Source organism: Dipodomys ordii, unplaced genomic scaffold, assembly GCF_000151885.1.
Source record: "Dipodomys ordii isolate 6190 unplaced genomic scaffold, Dord_2.0 Scaffold153, whole genome shotgun sequence".
Lineage (NCBI taxonomy): Eukaryota > Metazoa > Chordata > Mammalia > Rodentia > Heteromyidae > Dipodomys > Dipodomys ordii.
Window position 1 is genome coordinate 753,469 of NW_012267369.1, and position 12,481 is coordinate 765,949.

At 60.5% G+C, this 12,481-nt stretch overlaps 1 protein-coding gene across 1 annotated transcript in view; it reads left to right on the forward strand.

The window, feature by feature from the left end:
* The window catches only part of Mcm2 (minichromosome maintenance complex component 2), a 12,588-nt gene extending 413 nt beyond the window's left edge, over positions 1 to 12,175 (forward strand). Inside the window, exons 2-16 of the mRNA XM_013032299.1 lie at positions 239 to 468; positions 1,642 to 1,817; positions 1,943 to 2,206; positions 2,829 to 3,048; positions 3,203 to 3,410; positions 4,368 to 4,502; positions 5,005 to 5,196; positions 6,708 to 6,801; positions 7,730 to 7,980; positions 8,089 to 8,215; positions 8,551 to 8,663; positions 9,786 to 10,034; positions 10,797 to 10,979; positions 11,108 to 11,263; positions 11,495 to 12,175. Of these exons, the coding sequence (XP_012887753.1) occupies positions 239 to 468; positions 1,642 to 1,817; positions 1,943 to 2,206; positions 2,829 to 3,048; positions 3,203 to 3,410; positions 4,368 to 4,502; positions 5,005 to 5,196; positions 6,708 to 6,801; positions 7,730 to 7,980; positions 8,089 to 8,215; positions 8,551 to 8,663; positions 9,786 to 10,034; positions 10,797 to 10,979; positions 11,108 to 11,263; positions 11,495 to 11,605 (2,709 nt within the window). The 3' untranslated portion in view covers positions 11,606 to 12,175. The remainder of the gene's footprint in view (positions 1 to 238; positions 469 to 1,641; positions 1,818 to 1,942; positions 2,207 to 2,828; positions 3,049 to 3,202; positions 3,411 to 4,367; positions 4,503 to 5,004; positions 5,197 to 6,707; positions 6,802 to 7,729; positions 7,981 to 8,088; positions 8,216 to 8,550; positions 8,664 to 9,785; positions 10,035 to 10,796; positions 10,980 to 11,107; positions 11,264 to 11,494) is intronic.
* Positions 12,176 to 12,481: the final 306 nt, after the last annotated feature.

Genomic DNA, 12,481 nt, shown 5'->3' on the forward strand with positions numbered 1-12,481 from the left:
CGGCTCCCGCGCCCCGGGACGCCCCACCGTGCGTGGGTGCCGTGCCCACGGCGCCGCGGCCGCCTAGGGGCAGGACAGGAGGACAATAGGGCCAGAAGGCGACGTGGCCTCCGTGTTTTTTCCCGGGTGAAAGGCCGTGAGTGACCCACCTGGCCCGGCGAACGCGGGGCTGGGAAGTGCGGGCGGGGGGGCGGAGCCGTGCCCCCCCCCCGTGCCTGACCCGCCGCTTCTCCCGCAGGAGTCCTCCGAGCCCCTCTCTGCGGCCTCCAGCCCTGGCCGCCGGCGACGAGCCAATGATCCGCTCACCTCCAGCCCAGGCCGGAGCTCCCGGCGCACCGACGCCCTGACCTCCAGCCCTGGCCGTGACCTTCCTCCGTTTGAGGATGAGTCTGAGGGGCTCCTGGGCACCGAGGGGCCCGTGGAGGAGGAAGAGGATGGAGAAGAGCTCATTGGCGATGGCATGGAGAGGTATCTTCTTTGCACTGCTCTCCACACTCAGCTTGGCAGGGAGCCCAGCTCAGGCGCTTGGATCTGGGGGGGTGTGGCCTTTTGAGTGTGGTGTGGACCTGGGGTGTCAGGGAGACAGGTCACAAGCTACAGTGCAGATCCACTGAAGGTGCTGCGTTTGGAGACCGGACGTGGGTGGGAAATCTGCCCCTGGGCCAGTCCCTAAGGTCGCGTGGTACATCAAAGGACAGGCAGGTGGACTTCTGCCTGTGTTGATCATTTTGTACAGCCGAGCTATGTTATAAATATCCATATGGGGTCTGGGAAGGTGGCTCAGTGGTAGAGCCCTTGCCTTGCATGCCTGAGGCCCTGGGTTAGATTCCTCAGCACCACATAAACAAAAAGAAAAAAACCAGAAATGGCGCTGTGGCTCAAGTGGTGGAGCACTAGCCTTGAGCTGAAGAGCTGAGGGACAGCGCCCAGGCCCAGAGTTCAGGCCCTACGACTAGACCAAAAACAAAAAACAAATAAATACCCACATGGCCCTTGGCAGATAAAAGGTTCTTAACCCTGCCCTGAGCCTGGACAAGCTCCACTTGCTAGAGATGTGTACCCTGGGAATGCATCCAATAGGAGGTGCGATCTCAGACAGGAAGCCACAGCACACTGTGTGAGGGAGTCTGACTCACTGGCCTTGGCTGACTTCCAGCTAGTAAACATGCACTTTACCCAATCAGAGCCAGGCCATTGCTGTAGCCAGTGCCCTTTGGGGCTCTGTGGGTCTGCCCATAGGAGAACACTGCCTCTGCCCTAATCCTGGCTGCAGGTGGGACACGCTAGGTAGCGCGCCAGCCAAGTTTTAGGAGTGCCCGGAGCCTTGTGGAGATTCCCAGCCTCACCTCACCAGAGACCACATGTTTGTCACCTGACTGAAATCCCAGAAACCTTAAATCCCCCCCACCTAAAATACTCCTCCCTTCCATCCTGGACACTTTAGAAGGGTGTTTCCACAGGCATCCCACGTTCAAATGGGGGTGCTACTCACCACAGTGTCTAGAGAACTTACGTGGAACTCGGTGGCTATTTTCTGGCCTTCCGTTCCTGGAGGCGCAGGCCTGCCCAGGCTGCCTATGGGGCTGGCCAGTTTCTGGATGGAATTGCGGGGGACTAACTGCCTTCTGGGGGCTCTCTCAGGGACTACCGTGCCATCCCAGAGCTGGACACCTACGAGGCCGAGGGACTAGCGCTGGATGAGGAGGACGTGGAGGAGCTGACAGCCAGCCAGAGGGAGGCGGCGGAGCGGGCCATGCGGCAGCGGGACCGGGAGGCTGGTCGGGGCCTGGGCCGCATGCGGAGAGGCCTTCTGTACGGTAGGCCTGCCTGTCTGCGTGCCGCGCTGGTCTGGGGTGTGGCTGTCAGTGTGCTGAGTGGCCGGGTCTGGGGTCAGGGGAGATGGTGCTGGGAAAGGCTCTTACAGGCTTCCTTGCCTGCACAGACAGCGATGAAGACGAGGAAGAGCGCCCTGCCCGCAGGCGCCGGCAGGTGGAGCGGGCCACGGAAGATGGCGCGGAGGAGGACGAGGAGATGATAGAGAGCATCGAGAACCTGGAAGACCTCAAGGGCCACTCTGTGCGGGAGTGGGTGAGCATGGCCGGCCCCCGGCTGGAGATCCACCACCGCTTCAAGAACTTCCTGCGAACTCACGTGGACAGCCATGGTCACAACGTCTTCAAGGAGCGCATCAGTGACATGTGCAAAGGTGGGGCACGGTCACTCAGACCCAGCCGCCTCCTGGTGTCCCTTTCCGGAAGGTTATTCGGACTGGCCTCATAGGCACACCAATCCTGCCTGCTCGGACACTCAGTGATGTGTCCTGAAGGGGGGGGGGGGTCTCACTCGAAGGAACACAGGAAATGTCACCTGTGGGTGTCGGCCTGGGACAGTGGGGACCCGAGGCATTTGTTTTTGATACTCTTAAAAGTGGGCAGAGTTTGTTTTTTTGTTTTGTTTTTTAATGGAAGTCTGGATCGCTCCTACTTTTCACTTGTTCATTTTGTGGCTCTAGGGGTTGACCCGGAGCCTGTGTGTCCTGAGCACGTGCTGGCATCAAGGCGCACTCTGCGTTGCAGGGTGACTTGGGCTGGGAATCAGCAGACGCGGCTGGGGGGCGGGGCTCAGGACACGCAGGCCTGGTCCTGTACCTGCACTGCCCGCCGTCCCGTGTGGGGCAGGGCTATCCATGGCTTCTGTCCTGTGGCATTCCAAGTTCATGGCTCTGGGCTCTGGGATGAGGCATGGGTCCCTCCCCTCAGGCAGGCCTCCCCTCCCTGGCCCCAGCAGGCCCCGCTCAGCCTCCCCCCTACCCCTCAATCCGCCTGTAGAGAACCGGGAGAGCCTGGTGGTGAACTATGAGGACCTGGCGGCCCGGGAGCACGTCCTGGCCTACTTCCTGCCTGAGGCCCCGGCCGAGCTGCTGCAGATCTTTGACGAGGCTGCTCTGGAGGTGGTGCTGGCCATGTACCCCAAGTATGACCGCATCGCCAGCCACATCCATGTTCGCATCTCCCACCTGCCCCTGGTGGAGGAGCTGCGGTCCCTGAGGTGAGGGAGGAGGACGGGGGGGGGGGGTGGCCCGGTGGTGCTGGCTGTGAGGAGGGCACTAGCATGGCCTCATCGGGTGCTGACAGGCCCAGTGCTGGGGTGCCCAGGGGGCGCGATCCACGTGCCTGAGCTCCAGCCGCCGCTGTGCCCGCAGGCAGCTGCACCTGAACCAGCTGATCCGCACCAGCGGCGTGGTGACGAGTTGCACGGGCGTCCTGCCCCAGCTCAGCATGGTCAAGTACAACTGCAGCAAGTGCAGCTTTGTGCTGGGGCCCTTCTGCCAGTCCCAGAACCAGGAAGTGAAGCCAGGCTCCTGCCCGGAGTGCCAGTCCACTGGGCCCTTCGAGGTCAACATGGAGGAGGTGAGCTGACTCCAGCCGTGGGGGGACCAGGCAGGGACCCCACAGAGCACAACGTGGAATATTTCGGTCCTTCGATGTCTTCTAGGAATTCTGGTCATTTGCATTTAAAAGCCGAGCACTTGTGTTGGGGCCTTCCTTGTGTCTGGCTTTTGCTTGACATAGGCCAGTGCCGGCTGCCTGTCCGCTCCCACAGGTTCAGTCTAGTTCCATCACTGGTGTCTATAGTCCAGGCTGGATTCCGGTTTCTACTGAGGGCCCTCCACGGGGGTGCTGTGAGGCTATGACCACTCCAGACTGCAGACCCCATGCTGGCTGGCATACGCCTCTTGTTCTGTGATCTTAGGCACAGCGTGTGCTTTGAACCACAGCGACTCACCCACTAGCTTTCTGTAAATCTACTGGAGAGGAAAGGCACTTGTGGCTCAAGGTTTTTGGGTTTCCATCCCTGCCCATCAGGACCCGTGGCGAGACAGCAGGAAGGGACTAGTGTGTGGTGAGGAGGCTGCTGGCCTGGTGTCAGGCACAGGGAAGGCCAGGGGCCAGCACACCCGCCCCCAGAGACCTCCCTGCCCCCAGGGCCCTGCCACGTCCCAGTAGTGCATGAGCTGAGGACCAAACCTTCACCACATTGGTCTCTGTGGACATTGGAAGTGTTCTGTTTGTTTATGTGGTACTGAGGAATTGAACCCAGGGCCTCATGCATGCTAGGCAAGCACTCCGCCACTAAGCCACCACCTTCCCAGCCCTCTGTGGATATTTGAGCTCACACCGTAGCACTGTTGCTTTCCTAGACAGCAGGTGACTTGATAGGCCCTTTCCCCGTGGCCCTCCTTCCCAGTGGGGAGGTAGCGTGGCCTGGCTCTGCCCCCCATCCTTGGGGGCCTGGGGCAAGGTCAGGTGGGACAGGAAGCACCCTTCCTGCAGGGCTGGGCTCACCTCCTTTCTCTGTTCCTGCAGACCATTTATCAGAACTACCAGCGCATCCGCATCCAGGAGAGCCCTGGTAAAGTGGCAGCCGGCCGACTACCCCGCTCCAAAGATGCCATTCTCCTGGCTGACCTGGTGGACAGCTGCAAGCCGGGGGACGAGATTGTGAGTGGCCAGCAGTGGAGGGGGGAGCCGGGAGACTTGGCCCGGGCTTTCCCGCCCGTGGGCATGTGGGCGTTAATGGGGTGGGGGTGGGGGGCTTGGACTAGGGTTGGCTCTTGAATCCTTGGAGTGTAGAGCTTCCCACAGCTGAGATGATTGGTTTAAAGGAGAGAGAGGGTTTGTTTTAGCCCAGGGGGCCAGAGGTTACAGTCCCTGGTCTCTGGCCCAGCATGTCACAGAGAGCGTGGGCTCGTGCAGTCCATGATGCAGGCAGGCAGGGGCTGGGTCCAGGGCAGTCCCCACGGGTGGCCATGCTTCCTAACGGGCCACACCAGGCAGGGAACCAGGCCTGCGGGAAGCATCTAGGTCAAAGCCGCAGCAGCTTGGACGTCATTTACTTGAGTGTCCCTGAGCTGCTGCGCTGTAGTGCGGAGGGCAGTGTGGGGTGGCTGAGCTGCACCCTGCCCTGGGTTGTGCCTCTGGCCACACAGACTCTCTCTCCTAGGAGCTGACTGGCATTTACCACAACAATTACGATGGTTCCCTCAACACCTCCAATGGCTTCCCCGTCTTCGCTACCATCATCCTGGCCAATCATGTGGCCAAGAGAGACAACAAGGTCGCTGTCGGGGAGCTGACGGATGAGGACGTGAAGATGATCACTAGCCTCTCCAAGGACCAGCAGATCGGGGAGAAGGCAGGTGGAAGGGGTCCCCCAGCTGTCCGGCAGCCTGGCTCCCTCATCCTCAGCCTTGGGGGACTGTGGCGCCAGAGACAGGCACACGTGCAGCCGCTGACACTGGCTTCAGGGTTTGTGTGGGTTCTTGCCCCAGAACGTGAGTTTCCAGTGTCTCTGTGCCCCCTCTGCTCCTCAATCACCCAGTGTCTTGTGGGTGCCGGGAAGGGCTCTTCCATAAAGCCAGGCCCCGGCCCTGGTTCTGTGTGTTGATAGGATGGGATTGCTTGTTATCATGGCTCTGGGAAAGGCACCCCTGACCTGGCTAGCGCCATGCCATGGCCGAGCTCTGTGCTTGAGGATCTTGGCCCTTTGAGTCGACCAGGACCCGGGTTCACAGGGGCAGCTGGTTCTTTGCCAGCCTGGGAAGGTGTTTATTATGATTTTTCTCATTGGGAAATAGAATTTGGAGACAACTCTTTTTTGCTGGCATGTACCACTTGAACCACGATTCCAGCTCTTCTTTTTGCTTTTGCTGAACAGAATCTAGTAAACTTTCCTGCCCAGCTCTCACAGACTTTTCTGCCCAGGCTGGCTTTGACCCATGATCCGCAGATCTCAGCCTGACCTGAGTAGTTAGTATTACAGGTGTGAGCCACTGGTGCCCAGCTGTGGAGATCTTTTTTTTTGTTTTTGTCTGTCGTGGGGCCTGAACTCTGGGCCTGGGTGCTGTCCCTTAGCTCTTCAGCTCAAGGCTAGTGCCCTACTATTTGAGCCACATCGCCATTTCTGGCTTTTTCTGCTTATGTGGTGCTGAGGAATCGAACCCAGGGCCTCATGCATGCAAGGCAAGCGCTCTACCACTGAGCCACCTTCCCAGCCCCTGTGGGGTCATTCTTGAGTGTTGATTTGGCCAGTAGGAGCAGTCTCCCTCTGAGCTCATGATGTGCCCCAGAGGCCAGCGCTGCCTCAGACCCTGGCCTGCAGAGCGTGCTGTGCTGGGGTTGTGGAGGGCAGCGGCCAGCAAGGTGGAAAGCATTCTCCCACAGTCAAGGAGTCCTGCATACCCCTGCTTCTCTCTTAGAGTTGGCATTTCTGTCCGGGAGACAGAGAAATGTGGACTGATGAGTCTACCTCCCGGATCACCACTTCTGTCATCTGAACACAGCCTGGCCTGCCCCGGCTGCTTTGGAGCAGTGTCTTGTAGATCTCTGCTGGGATCTGGTGTTGGCTCTCGTGGGAGGTTGCAGGCAGGCTTTGGCGTGGAGCACAGGGACCAGCTGTGGGTGTCTGTTGTCACAGCCACGCCACGGTGGCTCACCCCGTCTCTGCTCTGGGTCTGTGTCCTGGACAAGGCCTCCAGACAGAATGAATGGGTCAGACTGGGGTCTAGGCAGCTCCCAAGCCCAGCTGCCCTGGGCATGATGGGACTTCACAGCGGGTTGCTGCTGAGCTGCAGGCTCCACCCCTGACAGAGCGCACACACCCCCCCCCTCGGGCTCCGATCACCATGGCCTCTTCCTCTTCCTCAGATCTTTGCCAGCATCGCTCCTTCCATCTATGGGCATGAAGACATCAAGAGAGGCCTGGCTCTGGCCCTGTTCGGGGGAGAGCCCAAGAACCCAGGTGAGCTCCCCTCCCTTTCCCCCTCTGCAGAGAGCCAGGATTCTGCCTGTGGACGGGCAGACCCTGTGTCCGTACGACTGGGGGCTAGGGACAGGATGTAGTCAGTGACGGCCATGTGGCCACTCCATGAGGCGAGAGAGCTGTGGGTAGCTGGTGGCTGCTTTTGTCCCCCAGCCGGCGGCCCTTACTTACAATTTGAGCGCATTTCTATTCTTCTCAGCTTGTCTTCCTTTAAAAGAAGGTTTTGCCACACCAGTAGTTGGTGGGCACATAAGTATAATAGAAGCCTCAGGTGAGGCCAGTCTCCACTGACAGCCCTTCTATCCCAAGCCCTTCTTGTGGGCCTCAGTCTGTGTGGCTGTGTGCTCCCGTACCTGTGCAGTCATGGGACTGCAACAACGCACCCGTAGTTTATGCGGTGCGGCACGCCCACAGGGCTCATGACACACAGCACCTGCCTTGTGCATGGGACTGTGGCTATAGCACACGGCCTGTGACACACACCTGCCTTGTGCATGGGACTGTGGCTATAGCACACAGGGCCCGTGACACACAGCACCTGCCCTGTGCATGGGACTGTGGCTATAGCACGCGGAGGCGGGCTGGCCCTGCTCTTCTCCCACTGCAGCGCCTCTGGCTTCTCCTCAGTAGTGCATACTGGCACATTGCTGCGTCCTGGACAGTGCCACATATTTCGCTCTGCCTCCTTGGAGAAAGATTCAGGTCATTTCTAGCTTTGCCCCATCACAAAGGCCTGTCCTCTGTAGACCTAAGTACATATCTGTGCATTGAGTAAATGTTCAGAAAGGGGCCTGGGCTAGGGCTCTGCAGCCTGTCTTTAGAGCCTGCCGTTGCTGATGAGCAGTCTACCCTGTCCATCCACCCTCCCCTATCCCTCCCCTCCCCTCCCGTCCTTGTCTGGCCCCAGGTGGGAAGCACAAGGTGCGCGGGGACATCAACATGCTCCTGTGTGGAGACCCAGGCACAGCCAAGTCCCAGTTCCTCAAGTACATCGAGAAGGTGTCCAGCCGGGCCATCTTCACCACTGGCCAGGGGGCATCCGCCGTGGGCCTCACGGCCTATGTCCAGCGGCACCCCGTCAGCAGGGAGTGGACCTTGGAAGCCGGCGCCCTGGTTCTGGCGGACCGAGGCGTGTGTCTCATCGATGAGTTTGACAAGGTGGCTGGGGCTGGGGGGGGCGTGGGCTTGTTGGGAGGGTGTTTGTGGGAGCACTGGGTCCTGCGCCATGGGGGCGAGGCCCACGCTGAGGGGAGCCCCTGGGTCTAGATGAATGACCAGGACAGGACCAGCATTCACGAGGCAATGGAGCAGCAGAGCATCTCCATCTCCAAGGCCGGCATCGTCACCTCCCTGCAGGCCCGCTGCACCGTCATCGCTGCTGCCAACCCCATAGGTAGGCAGGCCCCCTGCCCCTCCACGGCCGGGCCGGGGGCTGGGGATGGTGGGGCTTGTGGGGCCACCGTCTCTGCACCACGCTCAGGAGACAGCCCTTGGTCTGGACTGCCTAGGGCTGGGCCAGGCTGAGCCAAGATGATCTTCCGTGTCTTCCCTGAGACGCGGTTGACCGTCCAGTTAGGCGGCTCTGGGCACTACTGCCCCCTTGTGGAGCGCATAGGCAGCTGGTATGACAGGTCCGCGGCGCCGGCCTGCCTCTGCCGCTGGAGCAGCTGGGTCAGGACGGGTGTTTGGAGGTGGAGGAGGGCAGCTGAGCATGCTGCCGTGTTTCAGGGGGCCGCTACGACCCTTCCCTGACCTTCTCCGAGAACGTGGACCTCACGGAGCCCATCATCTCCCGCTTCGACATCCTGTGTGTGGTGAGGGACACCGTGGACCCACTTCAGGTACAGCCCTGCACCTTGAGCCCGGGCTGGGGCCAGCCTGGGACCAGGCGCTGGGAAGGGTGGACGTGGCATCTGCGCCCCCTCCCTCCCCCACCCCCCACCCCCATGTCCAGAGTCCTCCTGACTCCTCTTTCCTTCCCTGGTTGCTCAGCCTGGTTCACAGGGTGCTCCTGGAAATGCTCCTACACCCATTCCCCTACTACCTCCGAACCCCTCACCCGAGGGCCTGCTGTGGCCATTCCCACCTCTGAGACGCGAGTCAGCTTCCACCCATCCTCCACGATGACCTATGGCTGCGGCTGGCGCCTTGTGCCCAGCTGTCTGCCCCCATCCTGCCCTGTGCCCAGCCAACCCCAGGCCTGTCTGCTCCACCTTCCGGAATGCTCTCTCTCCCGGACGCTCCTCTGCTGATGGCCCACGGCTGTCTTAGCTCGCGTGCTCTGCTCTCTGCCAGCTGTGTCTGGAGGCGCCTCCTGGTGTCATCGTCCCATCTTCCTTTACTTTTTGGTCTGTCGTGGGCCTGGGCGCTGTCCCTGAGCTTCTTTGTTCAAGGCTAACACTTTACCACTTGAGCCACAGCACCACTTCTGGCTTTTTCTGTGTGTGTGGTACTGAAGAATCGAATCCAGGGCTTCATGTGTGTTAGGCAAGCTCCCACCACTGAGTCCCAGCCCCAGTGGTTTTTGTTTGACTTTTCTTTTTGGTATTGGGGACATTGTACTTGTTAGGCAAGCGCTTTGCCACTGAGCTGCTTTCCTGTTTCTGTTGTTTTGGGGATGGTTTTTTTTTCTTTTCTTTTTTTTTTTGGTCAATTGTGAGGCCTGGGCACTGTCCCTCAGCTCTTCAGCGCAAGGTGAGCGCTCTACCACTTGAGTCACAGCGCCACTTCTGTTTTCTGATGGTTTATTGGAGATAGTCTCAAGGACTTTCCTGTCTGGGCTGGCTTTGAACCGCGATGCTCAGGTCTCAGCCTCCTGAGTAGCTGGGATGACCGGCCTTAGTTAGCTTTTAAACTGCTTGTCTCCTGCCGGCACCCAAGTGAGCTTCTAGCCTGTCTCCTTGGCCTGTTGCTCCCCCCTGCCTGCGGCCCCCACCCCTGACGCCTCTCCCAACCCCATCTAGGATGAGATGCTGGCCCGCTTCGTGGTGGGCAGCCACGTCAGACACCACCCCAGCAACACGAAGGACGAGGATCTGGATAGCAGCGCCTCAGAGCCGGTCATGCCCAACACGTACGGCGTGGAGCCCCTGCCGCAGGAGGTCCTGAAGAAGTACATCATCTATGCCAAGGAAAGGGTGCACCCCAAGCTCCACCAGATGGACCAGGACAAGGTGGCCAGGATGTACAGCGACCTGCGGAAGGAGTCGATGGTGAGCACTCCTCCAGCGGGGCCTCCAGGCCTGCCCTCCGAGGGGCCCCTCCCCCAGCGCCTCTGTACTGTCACGTTTAGGGATTGGCTAAAACTTCGGTGTGAGCTGGTGGCTCACGCTGGCAATCCCAGCTACTTGGGAGGCAGAGATCTGGAAGATGTCAATTTGAGACCATTTGGGCCAGAAAGGTCTGCTAGACTTTCCAGAGTAACCAGCAGAAAAGCTGGGCTGGCAGCCGGGTGTGAGGCCCTGAGTGCGAACTCTGCTACGTCTTTTCAGAGCCTTCAGCTGAGATGTCGTGAAATCCCAGCCCTGGCTGTGCAGTGTCAGTGTGCGCGTGTGTGCCGCCCACCGTGACACCACACACTGGGCACTCGCAGGCCCTGGGCGGGCAGCGGGCACACTGGGCGCTCACAGGCCCTGGGCGAGCAGTGGGCACACTGGGCGCTCGCAGGCCCTGGGCGAGCAGCGGGCACACTGGGCGCTCGCAGGCCCTGGGCGAGCAGCGGGCACACTCTGGGCGCTTGCAGGCCCTGGGCGGGCAGCGGGCACACACTGGGCGCTTGCAGGCCCTGGGCGGGCAGCGGGCACACACTGGGCGCTTGCAGGCCCTGGGCGGGCGGCGGGCACTGGAGCAGCCCTGTTTGGGGAAGGAGTGGGATGTGTTGGTTGGCACAGTTGAACTTGGCCTCCAGCCGGCCCCTACCCTGCCCAGCCCCTCCCTGTGCCTCAGGCCAGGCCCTGCCCTCCCCTCCCCTCCAGGCAACGGGCAGCATTCCCATCACCGTGCGGCACATCGAGTCCATGATCCGCATGGCCGAGGCCCACGCGCGGATGCATCTGCGGGACTATGTGATAGAGGATGACGTCAACATGGCCATCCGCGTGATGCTGGAGAGCTTCATCGACACGCAGAAGTTCAGCGTCATGCGCAGCATGCGCAAGGTGGGTGTGGCCGGCTCGCTGAAGGGCCCGTGTCATGTGCTGGGGTACACCCGTGTGTGCGGCCAGGCAAAGGTGTGGGCGGCCTCTGACCCCCACGGCGGCCTCTGACCCCCACTCTCCTCCCACAGACCTTCGCCCGCTACCTCTCCTTCCGGCGCGACAACAATGAGCTGTTGCTCTTCATATTGAAGCAGTTGGTGGCCGAGCAAGTCACCTACCAGCGCAACCGCTTTGGGGCCCAGCAGGACACCATCGAGGTGCCCGAGAAGGACTTGGTGGACAAGGTGCAGTGTGCTGGGGTGGAGGCGGCGGCGGCAGGCACGCTGTGTGCGGCAGTGGGCGGGGTGGGCGGCAGGTGGAGGAGCAGGGAACAGGGCGCCCTGGGAACTGGGCTTGGAGCCGGTCCTCTGGCTCGGCCTCCACCCCAGGCGCTTCGCTCCTGAAAGCGTGGGGCACGGGGTGTGGGTGGAACACGGGTCTCTGGCCCTGACGCCTCCTGTGCTTCCTGTCTTCAGGCTCGGCAGATCCACATCCACAACCTCTCCGCCTTTTATGACAGCGAGCTCTTCAGGATGAACAAGTTCAGCCGTGACCTGAAACGGAAGATGATCCTTCAGCAGTTCTAGGCCCTGGGACCCTCCCGGGGGCGGTCATGGGGCGTGCTGGCACTGGTTCTCCAGACACAGGCCAGCCCAGGGCACAGAGTGGGCTGGGGCTGCTGGGCTGAGGGTCAGGCTGTCTCTTCGGCTCCCACTCCGCTTCTTGCCTCTGGGTGGGAACTTGCAGCAGCCCAGAAAGTGGCTCGTCTCCACTTGGTGCCCTGCATCTGCGTGCTCACGAGCCGGGGTGTCTGGGTAGAGCGTCACTGCCAGAGCTCTGGTTATGATGTGCGCTTCCTGACTCGGCTGCGTACCACCTCTGCCAGACAGCAGCGTGGAAGTGTCTGCAGGCCTGGGGGCTGTCCTGTGGGTGTCTCCAACCCCTGAGGTAGAAGAGGGTGCTCCTGTTTCTGGTCGTGCCGAGTCAGGGGTGGGTGTGAGCCACGAAGGACGGTCCCACAGCCACCACGTCAGCTATTGCTATATTAGTCTGGCTTCTCACTCCATTTCCTGCTTCGCTTTTTAAACCTTTTTCTGTGGTTTTAATTTTTAATAAAGTTGAATTTAATGAAGGTAGTTTGTAAAATTCAGCTGGAAGACGATTGTTGGCCTCGATTCTGTTCAGTGTTGAGTACTGGGACCCGGGTTCCCTGGGCTCTTCTGCCTAACGCCTTTGGGTTTCTGTGGGAGATGGGTCTGGTCACCATTTGTGGATGTGTATGAACCAAAAGTGCTGTTTGCTGTGTGGGTGTTAAATGTCCCCAGAGGTCTAGTGTTGACTCTGGGTGCCAGCCCCGGCCCAGGGAGGTATGGGGCCCTCGGGAGGCGGGTCTGGGTCACTGAACGTCGCCTTGAGACACTGGGCATCCTGAGGGCCCCCAGCCACACTGGGCATCCTGAGGG